General features: G+C 48.6%; 1 protein-coding gene across 1 annotated transcript; it reads left to right on the plus strand.

Moving 5' to 3' along the window:
* The first annotated feature begins 4,993 nt into the window (after positions 1–4,993).
* FMOD (fibromodulin) lies at positions 4,994–20,072 on the plus strand. Its single transcript, XM_048826946.2, has 3 exons — positions 4,994–5,239; positions 9,108–10,100; positions 16,920–20,072. The coding sequence occupies exons 2-3, from the start codon at positions 9,113–9,115 to the stop codon at positions 17,069–17,071; spliced, it is 1,140 nt and encodes a 379-aa protein (XP_048682903.1). The 5' UTR covers positions 4,994–5,239; positions 9,108–9,112; the 3' UTR covers positions 17,072–20,072.
* Positions 20,073–23,162: the final 3,090 nt, after the last annotated feature.

Consider the following 23,162-nt stretch of genomic DNA (forward strand, 5'->3'; position numbering starts at 1 on the left):
AGTGGGTAGGGGACCCTTGCCTCAGACTTGGCAAGCCAAGGGTCAAGTCTGTGCTTTGACACTAATCGTAGGACTGGAAGGGACTGCGAGAGGTCATCCAATCCAGTGCCCTACTCTCAAGGCAGGGCTAAGTATTATCTAGGCCATCCCTGACAGGTGTTTGTCTAACCTGCTCTTAAAAATCCCCAATGATGGAGATGAAGTGAGCTGTAGCTCACGAAAGCTCATGCTCAAATAAATTGGTTAGTCTCTAAGGTGCCACAAGTACTCCTTTTCTTTTTGCGAATACAGACTAACACGGCTGTTACTCTGAAACCGGAGATTCCACAACCTCCCTAGGCAATTTATTCCAGTGCTTAACCTTCCTGACAGTTAGAAAGTTTTTCCTAATGTCCAACCTAAACCACCCTTGCTGCAATTTAAGTCCATTACTTGTTGTCCTATCCTCAGAGGTTAAGGAGAACAATTTTTCTTCCTCCTCCTTGTAACAAGCTTTTATGGACTTGAAGGTGAATACACATTTAAGGTGTTTATTCATGAGGAATCAACGTGTGTTCTTAGTCTAAGGTTTACCTTGTCCTGCAAACTTGTGTGAAAACTACAACTGCCTTGTTTTCATTAGGATTTCACCTTATGTTAGCTAATTCAAGTTAAGAACACATCTTTTTTCCTAATGAAGCTAATGCCTTAGTCTCTTGGTGCCTCAGTTTCCCATCTGTAAAGTGGGCATAATAGCACTTGCCCAACTCATAACTGTGTTGTGAGGATAAATATATTAAAGATTGCATGGTGCTCAGATCCTATCAGAATGAGGGGTCTTGTATGTACCTCAGCATATGTCCATGCTTGAAAGTTGTTTGGGGTTATGTCTATCTGCATTAAGTGTTCCTGAACAACTGAATGCGAGCGGCATATCCACACTGCATGATCCCAGGTTAATGTACTTCTCTTTGGGATCATCATGCCTACACACCCCTGCACTGCTCCAAATAAGCACTCAGCCTTCAGGGCAGCAGACATCCCCCAGTGCAATATTCCTCCACTAGGCTCTATGCATTCTGGTATTTTTTTCCACGGTGCCTTGTGGGATAGTTACCCCATAGCACTGGGATTCTGGAACTCGGGGTCAAACGAATTAATTCCCAACCAATTAGTTCCTCTCACTACATCCCATCATTCTTCTGGCGTTTATGAGCCAGCTCCCTTTTCCAAGCACTTTCACACAGTGTAGCGGAAACACTACTGAGTGCTGTGCCCCTGACGGTCATCACTACAGACAGGTTGCTTCCCATGTGTCCCAAACTGTGGGCAACGGTTTCTGGGGCAGCGCAATACAGGCACCTGGAGAGGAGGCGGCTGAAATCAAGCTGTCGCTTCTGCATGAATTTTTCCTGGAGCGGCTTCCCATGGTGGGCTGCTGTTTTGAGGCACGGCCAACGAGCTGTGATGGGCGGGGCAGGACAGAGATGCAGACCTGGGAGACCAGCAGAGATGGTTCACCCCACAGCTGTAGCGCTGGACCCAGGTACGTGGTGAGTGGTATCTGGAAGCTCGCCACACCCTCATTGCTACCAGTCAGCAACTGCCCAGTGCGGTGTTGGTAGATCAGCCGTTGGGGCTATTGTCATGGAGGTGCAGTGGTGCTATCCGGAATGTGCTGTTGCCCTAGGTCATAAAGCTTGGAGATGCTCAGGGGTTTATTGCTGGAGTTGCATGGTTGGGGTTCTCAAATTGTATATGGGCTAGTGATGGGAACCACATGCTTCTTTTTGTCCCACCCCCAGGACTCAGAATTCATCAACAGTAAGGGGTGTCTCTGCACGGTGCTGCAAGGTCTGGCTGATCACCATAGAAGGTTCATCGGTATTAATGGAGGGTGGTCTGAGAAGGTCCATGATGACAAGACCACTAGAAACTCTGCACCTCATTCTGCAATAATAAACGGAACTGTTGCTTGGCGGACCACGATGGACCTTAATGGTGTTGGATTCCTCATGTCATGTCTGCAACTGCTCAGTGAATGCCAACGACAACCTTGAATTGGTTCTTACTGTGTCCCACAGCATGCTAGCCTCCAAGGAACTTCCATGTTCCCCGTGGCTCATCTGGCGGCTCTGCAAATACTGCAGGGTCAGGCGCTCTGTGCTCGCAACGCTCATCACAGTAGTGCACAGCTGTGCAAGATCCAGGCTTACAGAGATGGCGGATGCGTGGGTTGGCAGGGCTTTTGAAAAGAGGCATGAAACATTATTGGCTGCAGATAAAATTATGGGATGGAGAAAACTGCATCATGAGACATAGAAACCATGTTCCCGGTCCTCCTGTAGAACGCATTTGCTCCCATGAGGCATTGCAAACCCTTCCCCAAACAGCCTGCGCTAGATGGTGGCAAGTTGCACAGTGGCATAGCTACCCACGGTGCACTGCTTTCCGCATCAGTGCAAGTGTTAGTAGTGAGGACGTGCACCACCAACCCATGGAGCATAGTGTGGACATGCAAAAGCGATTTAATTACTCTGGCACCTGTATGTCGACATAACTTAGGTCGACTTAATTTTGTGATGTAAACTTGCCTCAATGACGGGTGGAAGGAAAAGGTGGACAGGCAAGCTGAACATTATGAACAGCCAGAGAGGTGGCTTCTATGAAATGCTTCAACTGGTCAAGGACACAGGGTCAGGGATGTATTATGCCCCTGCTGTGAAGCCAAGGTAGCCTTGCGGACAACCCATCTACTTTAATGTAAGGCTATGGCTACACTATGAAATTAGGTCAATTTTATAGAAGGCTTTTCTCATGATTGCGTGCAGGGACCAGTGATGCATGGTACAAGGCTCATAGCAAGCTTCACTTGGGGATTTTATCCTGTTTCGGGCAAGGCTTTCATGAAATTTCTCAACAACCTCATGACATTTCCAATGACATTCAATGTAATAAGAAATCATCTTACAAGCCCGTGCCAAAAACCACAGGGCTTGTAAGTTGTGTTAAAAACTATTGCCTAGGCATTACACAGATTAATTGCTGTGTAGACCTTTAGGCTCAGGCTGGAGTCCAACTCTGGGATCTTCTGCCCTCCCAGAGCCTGGGCTCCAGCCTGAGCCCGGACGCCTACCCTGAAATTGGATAGCCCCGCAGCCCGGGCTCTGCGAGCCCAAATCAGCTAACTCGGGCCAGCTGCAGGTGTTTTACTGCGGTGTGGAGAGAGCTGTAGCAGGCAGGATGCTGCTCCGAACAGCATTCATATTGCTACAGAAAGTGTGACCCTTTGATCTCTCCGGCCATACCTTGCCCAAATAAATAGCAGCTGCTCTGTAGGACAATGATTCCATACAACCAGCCCCTTTCCTAATAACTTCCATGAATCCACCAACTGTTCTTTCCAGCTACAAAGAGCGCTCCTACTAGCAATTCGTTACGAGTTATTAGGGTCACTGCAAGCATCCCAAAAAGCAGTGATAGTTTAGGCTGGGATTTTCAAAGGAATCTACATAAAGACAACCTCCTAAGGGAGTTTGGCATCCATCTCCTGTTGAATTTAACTAATTTACTCCAGGCTCCTTCAGAAACCCTAGCCCCAGTGCCCTGACTGCTGCTTTACTTACGGGTTATTAGCGGCTGGATGAGGATCTATTGGTTTTTCTTTTGTGAGGGGAGCGGGAGGAAATGTTTGAATAACTAATAATTATGTCTTGAAGTTTTAAAAATACCATGTGTGTCGAGAGCTGGTGAAAGCGGATAGCCCCGGAATTACAAAGGCCTCTTGCTTCTCCAGAGGCAAGTTGGCAGGGAATAATGTGGAATCTGGAAGCAGCTTGGACTGCCCTGGCCCGTGTGGTGGATAAATAATAATATTTAAGCCCTTGTATAGGCCTGTTTGATCTCAAAGCGCTTTACAAAGCTGGGTCAGTAGCGTTAGCTTCATACCACAGATGGGGAAGCTGGCACTGAGAAGCGAAGCGACTTGCATAAGTTGAGCGACTAGCTGTGGCAGAACTGGGAGCGGAGCCCCCAAGGCAGGAAGGCTAGGGCTGTAGATAGCATGTGACTCTGGAAGGCTCCGGTCCAATTCCTTTGGCTGTGTGAATCTTGGCAAGTGCCTTCGGGCTTGTCTACAGGGGAGTTATTCCACTTTGCAAGTGGAATAAGCTGATCTGGAATAAGAGCATCCACATGTGGAGTTAATCAAGAGCAGTGAATCCACTTTAAATTAGCAGTTTACCCTGTTCCAGATTAATGTTCAAGTGGAGACAAGTCCTAAATGTCTCTGGGCCTCAGGTCCCCCATCTGTAAAATGGGGACGGTAGCGCTGCCCTTCTGCACAGGCATGTGATAAAGATTAAAGATGGTAAGATGCCCAGATATTACAGTAATGGGATCATAAAAGGATGGATAGAAACCCAGGACTCCTAAGTCCTGGTCTATGTGCTGTGTGTCTTAGATACTTCTAGGGCATCCTTCCCCACAGTTGCTAAGCAAGCAACTATGTTGCTTCTCATGTGGCTTGACAGAGGACTCCAGCTAACAGGACTGTCAACCTGGCACCTTTCAGCAGCAGGTGAAAACAAATTCTTAGGGTTACATTAGGTTTTTGGTATGTAGTTTATGTACCTTGGATGCTGCTTCATTAGAATAAATATTTCTATGATACATTCCTATTTAATAGTAGAAAAATAAAATATCAAGGTTCGCTGGTGACCCAGAGCCAAGGGATGCAGCCTGTGGGCCATTCTGCCAGCTCTCCCCACCCGCAGTGAAAACGTGAAAGATGCTTTGTTTCGAAGCCGTTCATCCTCAGCATCTCCCCCCACCCAAAGCCCGTTTTTTTTTAAAGCAGCCTCATCGTCTCTGTTTGATGAGAAATGCAGGAGACCTAGGAAAAGTCTTTTACAAAACAACACCCACGGTTCTACTAACTTGTTAAACAGAGAGAGGCTGGAAACTGCCAACGCCTCTCCAAGGAAAGACACGAGAGTGAGAGAGAGGAGAGAGAAAAAGCAGGTTATTTATAAAGTCAGGCAGTGGTAGGGTATCTTCACTCAAGTCTGCAAACTGTCTGCTGCTGGGAGGTCACTCCAGAAGAAAAACCTTGCAGTGCCCATGACCTGCAAGCACACTATTTGATCAGGACTGCGGGGCGGGCACCAACCCTGGCAAATTGAGACACACACATGCTCTTTAATACACAGGAGATCAGGCAGACGAACACTGAGGCTTTGGAAAAGGGACTCTGGGTCCGGTAAGTTGATTTCTGAATTTATCATGGGTTGTGCTGCCTTTTTTTTTATTATTATTTGTTTGCATACCTGCACCGCAGAGGGAATGCAACCCCCTCGTCATGCCGGTGGCATGATGTTGACACAGGGAGCCCTGTGAATCACACGCCAATGACATGGATGGCACAGGTCTGAGCCTCAAGGGCTGCTTTGGTTACCACTGGGGGAGCTTTCGCCCTTATTAACAATGCCATTTTTCACTGGTGACTTGTTAGGGAGGGGTGAGACAAGCTAGACAGACAGATTCATGCCAGACTCCAGACCCCCAACCACCACCTACTCCACCCAGCACAACATCTACCTGGCTCTGCATTGGGTTCTAGATGAAGGATATTACCGGGTTAACAGGGTGAGAAGGTGGCAATGATGGGGATGGATGAAGCTCATGCTGTCCGACTCTGGTTGTTCCAGCAAGGTGCCCTATGCAGCACAATCCCAGTTAGACTAGCAGTCAGTGGAATGGGACCAGCTTATTCGTACTGACAGATGAAGATGTTAAACTTGTTTTATCCTACACATGAAAGGGATACAGACCCCACTGTAGAAATGGGGTTGGACAGTGGAAAGCTCCCTACAGGAAGGGGGCTGTAGGTTGAGAGACAAACCCTGTGGACTTGGCATTGGACAGAGGGAAACTGTGCTGTATATGCAAGAGAGGCTCCTTAGGAGCGGGTAGATTGGGGGAAAGACCATCTCAGAATGGTGTGTACTTGCAGGAAGGTACCCCTAGGAACAATAGTGTATAGTGGAGATTCCCCCTTAGGAAAAGTTCCACATAGTGGGAGAGACCTAGGAATTGGGGCAGACCCCCTAGGAATTGTGCCAAATAAGGGGGGACAGAACCCCTAGGAATTGTGCCAAATAGGGGGGACAGACCCCCGAGGAATGGTGCTGTACAGTGGGAAAGGTGGCTTTTAGTGGGGGTGGAGGAAGCCCATTTCTCGGGAAGCAGGAGTAGTATTTTACCAGTCAAGGTACCCCTGGAATGGGAGGAGGAGGAGAGCTGCTCTCTGAAGCAGCCTGCACCGCACACAGACTCAGTAATGCACCACATTTCGGCTGCAGGAACTCCTGTAGGTATGGAAAATGGAAGAAACCCAAGAGCCCAGCCACGGAGTGTTTCAATCCCTCTTTTCTTCCCACACGAGCAGCCTGCCAGCCAGCAGTGTGCCTAGGTGGCGATGCGCAGTCTGGCTCAGAGCAGGACTGTACCCTCTTTGTCTGGAGTGCCGGGATTCCTCATTAGGGCTGGAGCAATAAATATCCCCCCCTTCCTGCAGCTCTGTTCTGTATGTATGTCTGAGTCAGGGCTATGGGTGCTGTGAGGCCCGCTACAAGTAACCTAGAGGCCTCCTGTGATAATTAGTCTGGGGACACCCCTGCCAAAGCCGCAGTTTGGACAGGCTGTCTGCACTGCAGGGGCAGCAAATCCAGATCAGAATGTCCAGCAGGCACCAATTTCACAGCTTTGCAAGGGCCTGGACATGCCTGCAAGGGGACCTCTGATCTTCCACCCTTACTTGGATTATAGTAGCACCAGCCAAGAGCGCAGCCCCATTGCGCTAGGTGCTGTACATACGGGCAGTGATGGTCCTTGTCCCACAAAGCTTACAGTCTAAATACTCCAGACAGAGAAAGAATGGGAAGTGTTATTGCTATCCCCATTTCCAGATAGGGAACTGAGGCCCAGAGCGAGATAAGGTGACGCAGGAAGACGGTGGCAGAGATGGGAGTTGAAGCCCGGTCTCCTACAGCCCAGGCCAGTGCTGTAAGCACAAGGGCAGCCTTCTCCTTCCGCAGAACAGACCTTAACATTAAGTTGGACTCCCAATGCTCAGAATAGCTGGAAGCAGCCCACTCTCCATCATGCTGGTCACTCTGAGACAATAAGGACAGGCCGTTGAATGTTGATGAAGTGCTTTGTGGTACGTACTGGAAGATGCCTCCGTCTCCAGGGTCATTCTCCCCTCCCCCTCTGGGTGGGTGAGCCCAGTCCTGCCCCCACTGGGAGTTTGCTCACTGATTTGAGGGACTCAGCCTGCTCCCATTGTGTTACCACTGCCCCGAGGTCCTGGCGTGTAAGAGGATGAGGTGAAGGACTGAACCTGCTCTCATCCCTTTAACCTCCCCCACTCAGTGCAGCCTGGGGTATTTCCCAGATGCTTTCCAAACTCTTCCTTGCATGCTGTTCTATGCATGCAGAATTAAGGAAGGAGTGTAAGCCACTGTGTGGGTGGTTATATGGCCCTCATGGCCATGGTGTGCCAAAACCTACTGTCGTTAATGGCAAGGTAGGGCAGTATTATGTAGGTAGGGCTTGTTTAGTTTGCAGAAGAGAAGAGTGAGGGGGGATTTGATAGCAGCCTTCAACTACCTGAGGGGGGGTTCCAAAGAGGATGGAGCGCGGCTGTTCTCAATAGTGGTAGCAGATGACAGAACAAGGAGCAATGGTCTCAAGTTGCAGTGGGGGAGCTCTAGGTTGGATATTAGGAAACACTGTTTCACGAGGAGGGTGGTGAAGCACTGGAATGCGTTACCTAGGGAGGTGGTGGAATCTCCATCCTTAGAGGTTTTTAAGTCCCGGCTTGACAAAGCTTTGGCTGGGACGATTTAGTAGGGGTTGGTCCTGCTTTGAGCAGGGGGTGGGACTAGATGACCTCCTGAGGCCTCTTCCAACCCTAATCTTCTAGGAATCCATGATTCCATTAACCCCATTGTACAGATGTGGAACTGAGGCGCGGGATAGATTAAGTCACTTCCCCAAGTCACGAAAGATGCCTGTGACAAAGCCAGGAATGCCAGGTTTCCTGAGTCTCGATCCAAAGCCCTCTCCAGTAGGCCACCCCTCCTCCCCAGCCAAACAGGCTTTGTCTCATTGCGTCCAGGTGCCTGGGTCTGTGACTGCAGCCTGATGAAATATTAACAGCAACAATTTCATGCCACTAATTTAGCCTCTTTTCTTCTGCATGTAAATTATCCATGAATAGACTTTGATCTTAGTAAACGTGTTTGCGATGCAAAAGTCGATGATGAATGGTTACTTCAGCCTCTGGGTTTCATCGTGACTATTTGTCACTTCAGACAATTGCTATTCATGGGGTCTAATTGGTCACTTAAGTCACAAGGTATTGTTTCTGCTTCCTGAGTGGGTGACGCCTAAAGAGATTCCAAGCAACCACTCATAATGCAAATCTTTATACAGGTCCATGTGCATTAAATATATTTGCAATGTCAGGAGACTTGGGTTCTCTTCTCAGCTCATCACTGACCTGCTGTCTCTGTCTCTCCTCCATCCTGTGTACTTCTTGTCTATATATACTAGGATCAGGAACTCTTACAACGTACAGCTCCGAGCACAATGGGGCTCCAATCTCATTTGTAGCATCTATAGACACTATTGTAATAATAAAATAATAATAATAATAAATAAGTTATCATGATCAAAATGTCACTGGCATGAATGTTCACAAAAAGCAAATGAAACGGTGGTGAATTGGATCCAGCTCTCTCTATTACTGCCACTCAAGGGCCCCCACCCGCAGTGGTATGATAATAACACCTGGCTCTTATACAGCACTTGTCATTAGCAGACCTCAAAGCACTTTACAAGGGAGGTCAGTGTCATTATCCCCGTTTGTACTGAAACGCCAAGAAGGGAAGTGACTTGTCCAAGGTCACTCAGAAAACCAGTGACAGAGTCAGGAATAGAACCCAGGTCACCTTGTTCCCTCTCCAATGCTCCAGGCCCCATGATAAACACCCGCCTGCTTCCTATTTCTAGTCACTTGTGCCTGACCTAAAGTTGCTCATATTTTTCCCACTTCTATACAGGTTCCATGAGGTTCTGCACAATGCACTGGGCTTCTGTCCTGATAGTAGCTGGGCTGTGTGGGGTCTCCCTGGGCCAGTATGAAGACGAAGAAGATATGTACTGGCTGCATCAGTACCGTCGCAGCCAGGCGTTGTCCTATAACTACATGCCGTACTACGAGGATGAGGGCCCTCCTTACTCTTATGTCCCGCCTGGGTCCTCCTTTGCGGAGCCCATCCCTGAGCCCGTTTCCCGGGAATGCCCCCAGGAGTGCGACTGCCCCCCCAACTTCTCCACAGCATTGTACTGCGACAGCCGCAACCTGAGGTACCTTCCCTTTGTGCCTTCCAGAATGAAGTACGTCTACTTCCAGAACAACCAGATCACCACCGTCCAAGAGGGGGCTTTCGACAATGCCACGACGCTGGAATGGATTGCGCTGCATGGCAATCAGATAACCAGTGAGAAGATGGGCAAGAAGGTCTTTGCCAAGCTCAAGAACCTGGAGAGGCTGTATCTGGATAACAACAACCTGACCAAGATGCCCAGCCCCCTGCCCAGGTCCCTGAGAGAACTCCACCTGGCTTACAATCAGATCACCAGGATCCCATCCAATGCTCTAGAAGGGTTGGAGAACCTCACTGCCCTGTATCTCAACCACAACCAGATCCATGATATAGGAGCATCTTTCAAAGGGTTAAAGTCCTTGATCCTTGTTGACCTGAGCTACAATCACCTCAGGAAGCTCCCTGATGGCCTCCCAAGCTCTCTTGAGCAGCTCTACCTAGAGCACAACTACATCTACACCATCCCCGATGAGTATTTCAAGGTGTCCCCCAAGCTGCTCTATATCAGGCTGTCCCATAACAGCCTGACCAACGAGGGGCTCTCCTCCAACACCTTCAACACCAGCAGCATCCTAGAGCTTGATCTGTCTTATAACAGGCTCCAGAAGATCCCCCGGGTTAGCACCAACCTCGAGAACCTCTATCTCCAAGGAAACCAAATCAATGGTGAGCAGCATCCCAACCGCAACCTCTTGATGCTAGGGGGTCCCATTGTCAATGGTCAGGACAAGGGGTAGGGAGATGGGGAGCCAGGTTCTGGCACTGTTTGTTGGATGCGGCCTGGTCTAATGGCCTGAGCAGAGGGACCGGAACTCAGAAAACCTGAATTCCATTGCGGTCTATACCACTGATTTCTTATGTAGCCTTAGGACAGTCACTTCCCTACTCTGTGCCCCTGTTTGCCCCGTCTACATGGTGAAGTGCTCTGAGATGCTGGGATGCACGGTGCTCTGGTAAGTGCAAGGTGTTATCCTTTTGCTCAGTGGAAGTCTTTCTCGTGTCTGTGAGATTATCTTTTTAAATTCTGCAAGATGAGGTAGAACTCCACAGGGAATTTAAAGGTGAAGAAATAACGTGATTGAGATCATTAATGATCAAAAAAAATACTAGCTGAATTAAATCATCAGAGATCAGGTGACAAAGGTCATTTTAGGTACAAATGATGTGGCTGCACTGAGGATGGGGGATGCCACCGAAAGAAGAGGACATCAGAAAGTATAGTGTATCCGAATAGGATCATATCCCTTTAAATGTTTTGAGAACCCTGTCGTGGCGCTCACTGTGTCCTCTATAATAGAAGCCAGTGAGAGCAGCAGCGTGTAGGTGGCTAAGACTGACATGTTTGTGTATATCGAGTAAACACAGTTATTTGGGACCCAGCTGTGCGCCCATGTGGTTTCTTTATATGAACTTTTGTTGTGAAAAGAGTAAAAAAGCACAACAGAAAAGGTGTGAAAAGAAGAGAAAGAAACTCATCCTTTGTATGGCAGGTGAAAGACAATATTCTGCCCTCCCCCCTCACGCTGGTGCACAGATGAATAACCCTAGAGACCTACATTTGGTTCCCTGCACTGGGATGTAAACTGTGGTGCAAGTGACACACCTGATTCCATTCTCACTTACGTGGGTGTAAATGGGGAGTGACTCCACTGAAGTCAGTGGTGTGGGTGGGAGCAGAATTGGGTCCAGAGGACATAGGTTTGATCAGGAAGGAGGGGTAAGTGGCAAAGTGGTGTAACTTACGCCACGCTTTGGCACTCAGTGGGCGTGCAAGTCTGCAGGGCCCAGATTCAGACCCGAAGAGTGAGCACAACTCCTATTAAACCTAATGGGGACTGTGTCTGCTTACACCAGACCTGAAGCTAACTCTGAGAATATGGGTAATGGTGTAGGTGCACCTACCCATTTACGTGCATGGGCAAAGGCTGCTTTCTGAATGCCAGATCAGCGCAAGGTTTGCTACTTTGCCAGTTACATGCACCTGGTAACATACTCTGTCATTTACACCAAGACTGATTTGACCCATGGGAGTTGCACCAGCTCACTCCAGCTTGCATTTGGCCCATGCAGTCCACTTGTGTCTATGCATTTGGGCTTCTGCCTAACTCAATACTGTATCCATTCCTGGCCTGGAGCACTGGCTTCTTGACATTACTGGCTCGGAAGCCAAAAATAGTGATGCTCCTCTCCCTGGGGTGCTAAAGCACCACAGTGCATCTCTTCCGCCCTGCTGCTGCGAGCATGCAGCGTCATTACAATTAGTGAGAGCTGCTGCCTGGCCTTTCCGGCAGCCTCCTCGGCACAGGGACTAAATCCATCTGCACTGTCCAAGAAACTCCAGTGTGGATTTAGCTGGGAGGGGCCTGGGTGATACTGACACGAAAGCCTGAGCAAATGTCTGAGGGAGGGTCTCCATCAGGGTGGGATGATGGGGTTTGTGCTGGGGTCAGATGGGGCTGGGGGTAACAGGGTCTGTGTTGTCACAGGGATTCTTGTATCTGCTCATGTTGGCAGACCCTGAGCCACCCTAGATCAGAGATTTGTGCACAGGATAAATAGTCTTTCTTGACCAGCGGTTCTCCAGCAGGACCGGCATCGCCAGGCTTTGATGACTGCTGCTGTAGGCTCCGCTTGCCCTGCTCAATGCTGAGCTTCTGTCTGTTTCCTCTTTACTGGTGCACATTACATTCGAAGGCAGGGGTTCTCAACGTTTTTCTTTCTGAGGCCCCCCTCAACACGCTATAAAAATTCCATGGCCCGTCTGTGCCACAACAACTGGTTTTCTGCATATAAAAGCCAGGGCCAGAGTTTGGGGCAATTTCCTGGGGCCCCACGCCATAGAGGGCCCTGTGAAGCTAAGTTGGTCAGACTTTGGCTTCAGCCCCAGGTGGTGGGGCTTCGGCTTTCTGCCCCGGGCCCCAGCAAGTAATAATGGCGGCCCTGCTTGGCGGACCCCCTGAAACCTGCTCGTGGCCCCGAGGGGGCCCTGGGCCCCTGGTTAAGAACCACTGTTCTAAGGGGCTATGGAGTTTCCAGACACCACTGCAGTGTAGCATGGACACAGCTGAATGGGAAGTGACAGAGCCAAGGAATTAGTCTGGTTCACTGGGACAGTGGTGTACCATGTTGCAAGAGACACCAGGTGCTGTGTGAGGTCTCATTCAGAGGACTCCCTCGCAAGTGCTGTCTGTGACTTTGATACGGCCATTACATCACTTGTCACTAGCCGCAGCAGAAGTCCCATCTGTAGGGGCAGCATCTCCTGGTTGGAAAGTTGTTGGCCACCTCTCCTTTTCCATTCCTAAAGTCACTTATTGGTCCCCAGAAACCAACTGCCATTAATGGAAGCTCTGCAAGTCCAGATTGGAGAGGGGATGCAACCCTAAACTGTAGCTTGCATGCTGGCCACTTAGTTAATAATATCTCCAGCTATTCCCAACACACATGGAACAAATACGGGAAGAAGGAAGCCTTCAGTCCGTGACAGCATGTTACTGAAGCAACCCATATCATGGGCTCCAGTAACCAGTACACAAAGGTTACCATGTTCCATAGATGACTCTTCATTCAGAGGGATCCCAAGAAGACACATAGAAAGGACCAGACAAAACCAAGCATCTTTCTTCTTTCAGTCTGCCTCTCTCTCTCTCCCTCCTTACTGGGATCCACTAAACTTCTGCCATCAGCAGCTCTTTAAAATTTCTCCAATTTGGCAGCATCGGGGAATTCAGCTTTGGGCCTGTTTATTCTAAAACCTTGGATCACGCAAAGCAGCTTGGATGTAATAGGCAGATACTTTCACGTCGGAAAGTCTCATGTCAGCATCTAGATTTCTCTCCAAAATATCCAAGTCACAAGAGCAACGTTCCTGTTCAAAATTTGGTTCCCCCCTAAAAGGCAACTGGAAAAATCTTGTCTGAGATTCTAAATGTGCTATTTTGGGGGGTTCCGGAACCTTTAACCTGACAGTCACCACTTTTAATCCAGCCTAGGTCCATTGCTGACCATAAGTCATGAATGTTATTTTCTGAAGGATGTTCAGTACACTGAAGAGGTTTCATCTTATTATTTATTATTGTCTTGCTTATAGACCCAACCGAGATCGGGACCCTATTGTACTAGGGGTTGCATAGACTCATGGTAAGAGACAGTCCTGCCCCAAAGAGCTTGCACGCAGATCCTCAAAGATATTTAGGTGCCTAACTCCTATTTATTTCAGTTTACCTCCAAAGTGGATTACGCTAATTCAGAATAAGGCATTCCTATTCCGAAATAAGAACATCCACACATGGAGTGAATCAGGAATAGTTAGTCTGCTTTAAATTCATATCCTAACTTTTTCTGGATTATTTTTCATGTCAACAAGCCCTTGGTCTCTTTTGCCTTGCTTTGCCAACTGTTTGATGCAGATAAGAGCACTGCCCTACCTCACCGCAGTGTTGTGAGGGTAAATCCATTTTTTAAGAAAATGGGGGGTTCCTAGAGTAATGGTGGCCATATAAGCACTTAAGGCAGGCACCCCAAAAGAGGCCCCTCCAGGTTAGTGGAAGCATCATGTGTGGGAAGCTTGCCCTGTCATTTCCTGTGCTGCTGAGGTTCTGTGGTTAAACAGAAGCCTTTCATCTCCAGAACCAATCTGGCATCTTTCGCCAGGGCGAAATTCACTGAAATAAGAAAACAAATGGAACATATATTTTTTTAAGCTGAATGCCTGGAAAAATCCATTCCTGCTTCACTCCCCTGACAAGCCCTGCGATCCGGATGCTCTGTAATATCAGAGAAACCTGAGCAACAAGCCGTGGCTGCCTGGATCACTTACTTAAATTAAGTGTTCGTGATGCCATCAACTGTTTTAAGGGACATGCGTAGCCCTGCACTGGGGAACTGACAGACATGCAAAACGAGAACAGACTCCCAAATGTTTGCTTTCAACGTGTGCAGTTGTTGAGTCTGCACATAGATGGCGTTAAATCATGCTGGCGCTCAACCCCTTCTGTTTATTTAGTCATGCATTTTTACGGCTGTTTTTGCAGCTGAACTTGAAAATATTCAGTGGGGTTCTCTGAAGACCTTTATTTCCCTGTAGTGAATGAGGAATGCTGCAGATCGACAGAATCGAGAGGCAGTGTTTTGTTTTAACACAGACCTGGCCTCTGCTGAGCTTTTAAGATAATGATGTTATGATCTCCTGGATGGAAGACGTTCTCCCTGTGACCTCATCTCCGATGGACAATATCACTTTGTCTTTAGTGTCATCATCCAAGGATCTCAAAGAACTTTACAAATCCTAATGACTGAAGCTGAGGCAGTGTGGTCCAGTGGATGGGGCATTGAACTAGGTTTCGGGAGAGATTGGTTTGACCCCTGGCTTTGCCACGAACAAGCTGTGTGACTTTTGGGCAAGTCATTTAACCTTCTCACCCACTGACTGTCTTGTCTTCTGAAGCTCTTTAGGGCAAGGGCTGTCTCTCACTATGCGTATGTACGGCACTTAACACAATGGGGCTTGGATCTTGGTTGGAGCCTTTAGATGCTACTGCAGTGTTCCCATGTAGGTAAGTATGTTGGGGTACTCTACATACTAGTACTTAAGTACTTTAAATTTTCTGTACTTAGTACCTGAATTTAAATACATTTTAAAGATACTTAAAGAATAAATAACTTTTTTTATCTACAAATACTTTTTCAAAATAGCTGTTTGAAACCATCACGTCCCACCCAACTGTCCCAGAATCTGGCTGGCCCCCAGAACCCATTGTCCCAGCTTAGGGGTTTCAAGCCTTGAGTGCCGGCTACCAGGGCTTTTTTCTGTTGGCCCCGCTGTTGCACTAGCCAGGGAGGGTGGCAGCCTTGCCCCCCACCCAACCTTCGTTTCTGATTGGTCAATGCAACCAGCAGCGGGAAACCCGCTCCCCGGCCCAGCTGCAATGGGGAGACTTGTTCACAGGCCCTGGGGAAACCCCAGAGCACAAGGCCCCCTTGTATGGATACTTTTCTGCAGCAACAACTCTGTGATGGATCAGTGTCCAAAGAAAAAACAGATAAGCTATTATAAGAATTAGCTTAATTCTTATAATACGGGGGTTGAAAGAACTTGTACATGTACTTATAAATACATCAGTTCTATTTCCACAGCATACTTGTACTTCTTGTAAAGTTCTCTGTAATGGTGTGCTTGGCACTTATATGGAAGTCCATTTTATCAGTACATGTGGCCACACTGTGCTGCTGTAACAGAAATAACAGGGTGTCACAACAGGGAAATGGAGGCAGTGAGAGATGAAGTGACTTGACCAAAGACACATAGTGAAACAGTAGCAGAGGCAGGAATAGAACTCACGTTTCCCATCTCCCTGCTCTTACCATTAGTCAGGGCTACTCCCCCTGTGAAAGAGCGACAGAGGGCCAGCAGACAGCTCAATGCCTATTCCCTGTCCCGCTGCCCCTGGGTGGTGCTGGAGAGATGGAGTCTCACTGTTCTCCCAAGTCTGCGTGTGAGCAGTGCGGTCACCTCCCCGGCTTTAAACAAGGAACATCTGTGCTAACAAATTCTCTCTCCCCGGCTAGGTATTTGTTAAGTCTCCACCAAGTCCTGGAGCTTTGCTGCCCCCTGGTTGCTCTCTTCCTTCCCAAAGGCTGCACGGAAAGCTGGAGCATGCCCCTCTCCAAAACATACCCTCTCCCACAATACAACAGGGGGCTTTCAAGGTTTGCTGTGGCTCTGTAGTGACCCACTGGGATCAGAGCAGCCCCCTTCACTGTTAGCAGACAGATCTTGCTAGAAGTAAGGATAACAGACCCAGCCCTGCTCTGCAAACTACTTCCCTTCCCCATGTTAACAGGAGGGCAGGGTCTGAACCCTCCCTCAGCTACATGAGTGAAACTCCATTGACTTCAGTGGGGTGACTCCTGATTTACACAGGAATGAATGAGAGGAGAATCAGGGCCAGGGCATTTTCTGCCCTTTCAGACATAGCTAGTGATTTTGGTAGCTTCCGTTTGTTGGGTGCCCAACTTTAAGCGTCCTGATTTGCAGAGAGAAGGCGCTCAGTGCTGTCTGAAAATCAGGCCTCCTGAAGGTGTTTCAAAATCATTACTCAGTTCTGAAAGTTTTGGCCCTTGTCCAATATATGTTCCAAACCCCACTGAGATAGCCCAAGTGTGGTTTTTAGTTATGGGAGGGATTTTTTTGTGTGTGGGGGGACAACAAAGGGGGCACAGTGGTTCTCAACTGAATTCCAAAGGCCCTGTGTCTGCACTATGGAGCAAGACATTGCAATAAAATGCACTGTATAAAAAAGTGTATTCCCATGGTGCCTAGGCATTCTAGTCATGTCCACTTGTTATGACTATTATTACCCATGGTGCTGTTAGTACTGATCGAGCCGAGGCATGGCGCTTTCCCATCAGGACTGTATGAACACTAGCTAGAGAGTTCTGAGCTCCAGCTGTCTCTTAGTGCTCTGTCTCCTTTTCCCCCTGCAGAATTCTCCATCAGCAGCTTCTGCACACTCGTCGACGTCATGAACTTTTCCAAGCTCCAGGTCTTGCGGCTGGATGGGAATGAGATCCAAAGGAACGCGGTGCCCCCAGATGCCCCCCTCTGCCTGAGACGTGCTGCCGTCATTGAGATTTAACCCCAACCGACCCCCGCCATGCTCCCCCCCTGTCCTCAGGGCAGCACCACACCCATTCCAGTAATCCAGGCTGGGGGAGGCCTTCATTCTTGTTTTAATGCAGCTTGATGGTTTGATTTGGCTTCTGCAATAGCATAATATGGGTGGCACAATAGCAGCCAAAGTAGAAGGGATGTGTCATTAACTCCACCCACTAGCTGCTACCCCTTTTAGCTTATCAGGTCACACCAGTATGGAGGCAGGTCTCTGCTTTGTCCTATAAAAACCCTACTTTTCTCTCTCTAACCAGCCAATCAGTTCTCTTGATGATTCCCCACCATTGTCTTGCTGCCCGCATGTCCACGCGGCTCCCACCAGTATGGGTGGGTTGCCTGGAGGGGACTCAAGTTGTCTCCGTTCAGATGCATTGGATTTGAAAGTTTGATGCCAGCTGGGATGGTTTTGGGGTTCATGTTCTGTGTAGGAGGAACTGTGGTAAAGGGATCAGAGACGGGGGAGGAGGAGAATTCAAGTTTTTAAAAGGTGGTGTGGAAAAACAGAACAGGCTATGGGACAGGATGGGGATCATTTGAAGAGAGACTGTGGAAGAGAGGAGCAGAGAGGAAGGGTGAGAGGAAAATTTGAATGGAAAAATTGCAACAATCTATGGGTCAGAACTTCCCCAGGTGTAAATGGGTGTAGCCACACTGACTTCAGGCAGCAGGTTTAAAACAAACAAAAGGGAGTATTTTTTCACAGTCAACCTGTGGAACTCCTTGCCAGAGGATGTTGTGAAGGCCAAGACTATAACAGGGTTCAAAAAAGAACTAGATAAATTCATGGAGGATAGGTCCATCAATGGCTATTAGCAAGGATGGGCAGGGATGGTGTCCCTAGCCTTTGTTTGCCAGAAGCTGGAAACAGGCGACAGGGGGGGCAGATTTGTTTGGTTCAAAGGTTTGCAGGCTAGTTTTTGAGCCCCGCACTTCCCTTCCCTCCTCAGAATGTGGGCAAACCAACACGGCCTATTGCCCGATATGTGGCCAGGTGTCACCATCTAGCTGGAATTTGCCACTAGGATGTTTCAAGCTGAATTGGTCCAAAAGAAAAAATACCAATAGATACATAAAGCCTGGTTCCCATTTATCCTATGGCCCTTTTGAACTGCAAGAGGGTGGCAGAGCGGCTTTAGCGTGAGTGCAATTATCTTAGTGCCAGCGAGACTCTGTGTTGTGGGTTTTTAAATTGATAGACCGTGGGCCAGATTCTGATCTCTGTAACAGTGGTGTCAAACCCGGAACAACTCCATTAGATAAACTATAAGGGTTACAAACCCTCTTGCTTCTAGGTACCGGTTAACCAGCAACTGCTGGAGTTAGGGTGAAACTACTGCTAAGGGAAGCTCGTCCAAGAATTGTCCTGAAGGAATTTCTTGAACATTGCTGTGAAGCCGCTGATACTGGTCACTGTCAGAGACAAGATACCAGACAGATGGGCTCCTGGTCTGAGCTAGTATGACCATTCCTATTGTATGCTAGCCTTCATCTTTCTCTGTAACATTTATAGCGTGCCTGCCACCAAAGTGGCTGCCAATGGAAGTCAGTGAGATGTTACTCTGGATTTTTGCGGGAGATCCAAACGTAACCTCTCCTCTTTGTATTAACTCTTAATTCATAGACACAAACACCCTTAGTGGGCAAAGCAAAAGGCGCATATGTGGCTGAGCAACAGAGATGGATCGACAGGCGGCTGAAACAAAGTTAGCCACGTGAACGTGACACATTTACCAGGCAGCAGCGCTCACAGGTGGGGGGTGCGGTGGGGGGGTTGTCCCTGTCCTGTCAGCCAGCCATGCCAAAGTACCTATAGGTGCTGGAACTAGGAGTGCGGGGGGATGCTGCCGCACCCCCAGGCTTGAAGTGGTTTCCACTATATACAGGGTTTACAGTTTAAAATTCCACCTTTTTCTGCAGGGTGTTTGCATTGGATAACTGAGTTTCTGCCAAACTTTGTCCCCTTCGGGTGGGACGAGTGGAATTTCAAGGCTGCAAGAGCATTAAGTTTCCCAGTTGCACTAAGTTGAAAGTTATAAACTTCTGGCACGACGTAGCAACCTTTTCCAGTCCAGGGAGCAGGAGGGCAGATCTTGGGTGGCAACTTCCTTGGGGTAGTATCATTCTCTGAGCGGCCTTTCCTGCGTCAGCTCCACCAAACGAATTTGCAGGTGACCAGGAGGAGACAGTGCAGCAGCCATAGCTTGTGAGAAAAAGCGTTCTTGTTACTTTCAACTTCTGTGGAATCCAGGTTTGCTAATCACTGCTCCTAACATAGGGATCATACCTTTCTTTCCATGTGCTGCTTGGCTGCAGATGAAGAATGCTACAGTTTAACAAAGTGGCATTCAGAGTCAGTGGTAACTATAATGCGACTCGCCTTGACATTACAATACCAGGCAGGATTCACTCTGGTTCCGTGAGCTTTTGCTTTAAGGCAGACGATCTGATTCTGGAAAGCTGGTTTCATGGTTGTGTGTGAGCCCAGTCAGATGTCGCAATCAAACGAAAGGAGCTGCCCAGACTCACCCTTATTGCAAATTCCCACTGTGCCTTCCCATTGTGGTTAATTGCGTTTGTTAAGTGTGGCACTCTCTGGCTGTACAATTGTTTGCTCTTTTCTCTTGAGGAACTCACAGGGTAGCAAGGCTCGGTCTGCGCTAAGCATCAATCCCCTTGGACTGTTTTGATCTGAAACACCCCTTTTCCCCAGCCCAGATTGGGGTCCCATTTAAAAAAAATCTTGGCGGTGAATCTGAATTTCACAAAAGCCAAAATACCAGCTAGGTTCATTGGACAAGGCAGAGAACAAGGGTCAGGTGACCTTCTGGGGTACTTGGGAAGCTCAAGAGGCCATCTAAACCCTCCACATTTAAACTGCATGCTAACAATATAAAGGAATCTGTACTCTCACCAAAGCATGAATTGTAGATATCATACCAATCAATAAAACCCTTTTTATAATTGCATGGAACGTGTTTCAGGAATGCAAAAAAGAGAGGCCAAGTTCTGACTGTCTGGATGGCAATTAGAGATGGGCCTGAAACAAACACTCCAGAACTTTATAAAGGTTTAAGCCTAAATTTTCAAAAGTGACTAGTGATTTTGGGTACCAAACATGAGATGTTAACCTTCAAGGGGCGTGTTTTTTCAGAGGGCAGGACCCTCAACGCTTGCTGAAAATCAGGAAGTCTCCTAAGAATCTCAAGTTGGGGTTCTAACAACAGAGGTGATCAAGATCACTCGTCATTGTTGCAAAGGGAGACCACAGAGTCCAAACCCAGATCCTAATTTTACAGTCAATACCATGCTCCAAACACTCCTGAGCTTCAGGAGTTTTGAAAATGCATCTCTGGATGCAAATTTTGCAGCTTGGATCCCTCTTCCGTGGTGACTTGGCAAGCTCTCATCTTAATTCTTGTCCATTCCGAAAGGTTCTGGAAGGGGGCTTCTGGGCGGAAGGGGTTGTTACTTTAAACAAACAAACCAGCAGCTACCCCAAAATTACGAGAAGCCTGCTGACACCATCACTCAAGGTACCAGATCTGCCACTGGGCTAAAAGGTCAGATAGTCAATTAATGCAAATCATGTAGCACCACTGACCTGTCTGGAAAGTGAGCCGTGGACAGCGCCCTGGTAAAGGCTTTCTGCCAGAAGCCCCATTAGCCAGTAATTTTACTACAATAGCTCTTAGAGGCCCCAATGCACAATTGCTCTCGGTGCTGCATGCCCATATAGTAAACAGAGTCCTTGCTCTAAAGAGTTTGGGGGGGTGGCATCACTCTCTCTGGATACCGCTAAAACATCCATGCACCCAGGGCTTAAATTCAGCCAGAACTGTCTGGAGCAGAGCTCTGGCAAATAGTTTCAAACCCATGAGGCAGAAGCCCTGAGCCCTGGCATGCCCCATGGGGCTGAAGCCCTCAGACCCCACCCAGCAGCTGAAGCATGGAGCCCCGAGTGGGACAGGGCATGGGGGGGGGGGCGGGTGCCGGGAAATACTGTATGGGAATTTAAGTCTTGCCTGCACCCCTCACTATAGCCATTGGCTGAGGGGTGTTGCTTTCAAGCAAAGCATCAGAGAGGCAGTGTGATTCACAGGGTAAGGCCCACCTTGATTTTAAATGCATATTTACTGTGATGAGTAAAATCTTTTCCGGCACCACTGTATTTCTGACGCTAGGTGTCAGTGCTGCATGTCAGTTGCATTCAACTTGCTCTGTTTTTAAAGCCTGAGCTGAGATGGGAATGTTCTGCCCAAGTTTTTCAGCCCCAAATACCCACCCATCTGGCACCTCTCCGAAGCCTTGATGAAGAACACCATCCGCACCCTGCAGGATGGGGTAGGTTAAGGCCAGACCTGTGGGAGCTGAGTCTGCAGTCTGAAGTTCCTCCAACTCAACAAGAAGTTGATGGCAGAACAGTGACGGCTGGGCACAACCCCCCAGCTGATTGCTCCATGCTCGGGAGGGTTGGAGTGGGCTAGAACGGGAGGGCCATCAAGCACTCAGGAGGAGGAGAAAGGAAGAAAGATGAATCTAGTAGAATCTAGTTTGGGGACAAGGCACGTGTCTCCAGGGATTCTCCAGAATATTCATGAATCCGGGCTCCCTGACAGCCTTCATCGGCCCCATCCCATGGGAAGGCAGGAGGCAGATAGGGGGATCCAAGGCACGGCCACTGTCAGTGCCTGTTAAAATGAAAAAGGACCTTGGACCCTGCAAGGTTAGAGCAGATCAGAGGCCAGCTATGAGCTACAAGCCCATGAGCAATCCAGGGATCTAGTGATATAGACAGCTCCTCTCTTTTCAGAGGAGAAGCGGATGGGGTGAGGCAAATGGTGCTTCAGACCAGGCTCACCTAAGAAACAGGCTCTTCCTAGGGGGGGTAGGACGAGCCTGAGATAAAGAGTCAATAGATTCCCACAGATTTCTAGGTTGGTCTCCCTAATGTACAGCCACTGGCTGGATGCTGGCACACCACTATCTGGATCAGCTGCCTCCAAATGGGATGCCTTTCCATGCCTGGCATCTCTCCATCCTTCCTACCTGCACCCAAAATCCATTGCCTTCAGGTGGGGGCAACCCCATGGCCCACACTGCCTCTTCACATGGCTTCCCAGGACCATCTAGAGATGAGGCCCACAGATACTTGGGTACTCCCCACTCTGCTCTTGGGAACTGCTAGCACTTTGAGCTAGCCCGCATGGTATTCCAGCAACCCCTTGGGAAGAACGGAAGCCCCTGGAGGTGGAAAATGATGGGGTAAGGGAATGAGAAGTGAGTCTCACCCACCAATGGGACCATTGAGCAAACACAATATGAGTACATCGGCCATCACAAAAGCCAAGATAATCCCTTCTGCACAGAATCTGGGTCACGTCCAGTGAAGTCAAAGGATTTCAGCCAGCGCTGGGAGCGATCCAGGTGTGGAGAACTCCTGAGCCTGTGGGTACCCAGCGTGGGCCTACATAGGAGCACAGCTGTTGCAGCTGGAATAGTCGGGTCAGCCAGGCAGGAGGCTGCCTGGCAGAGAAACTGGGGCAGCGAAAGCTGTAAGGAAATGCTGAGTACCAATTGCCTTGACACAGGTGCGCAGAGCCGAGGTTCCACAAACAGCAGATGGGAGATAATGGCAGTCTCTCTCCTGTAGCTTGCGCCACGAGGGGCTGACAGTACCGGATCCATGGTGCAGGAAGAAGGGAACAGCTTGCAGCCTGACCTAGATAAGGAGAGAGACCTTTAAACAGGCCAGTGCCTGACCACACTGGAGCTCAATATACTCCTCTCTCTCTCTGTCTAGGAGTTGGAAGGAAACGTGTTCATCAGGCGGCACACGTGAAATTCGAGGCTGGGGTTGGCCGCTCATATTCGGAACTTTATGAGCGCCATGTCCAGTGATCCGTGTCTTCCTCATGTCAACTGATTTTGGCTAGCCTTCACTCTTCTTTGCACACCCCGTTACCATATGAGTTTCCTCCCCACCAACTACACTACTCTGTTGCTTCCCTTCTTATCGGCTTGATCATCTACTCTGGTTGAATTCCCATCCCAATCTC

Source organism: Caretta caretta, chromosome 21, assembly GCF_965140235.1.
Source record: "Caretta caretta isolate rCarCar2 chromosome 21, rCarCar1.hap1, whole genome shotgun sequence".
Lineage (NCBI taxonomy): Eukaryota > Metazoa > Chordata > Testudines > Cheloniidae > Caretta > Caretta caretta.

Bases quoted from the DNA above. Each gene is read 5' to 3' on its own strand.
- FMOD (XM_048826946.2), top strand. From the start codon at position 9,113: ATGAGGTTCTGCACAATGCACTGGGCTTCTGTCCTGATAGTAGCTGGG. The intron at 10,101-16,919 runs GTGAGCAGCATC...TTCCCCCTGCAG, and splicing joins CCAAGGAAACCAAATCAATG to AATTCTCCATCAGCAGCTTC.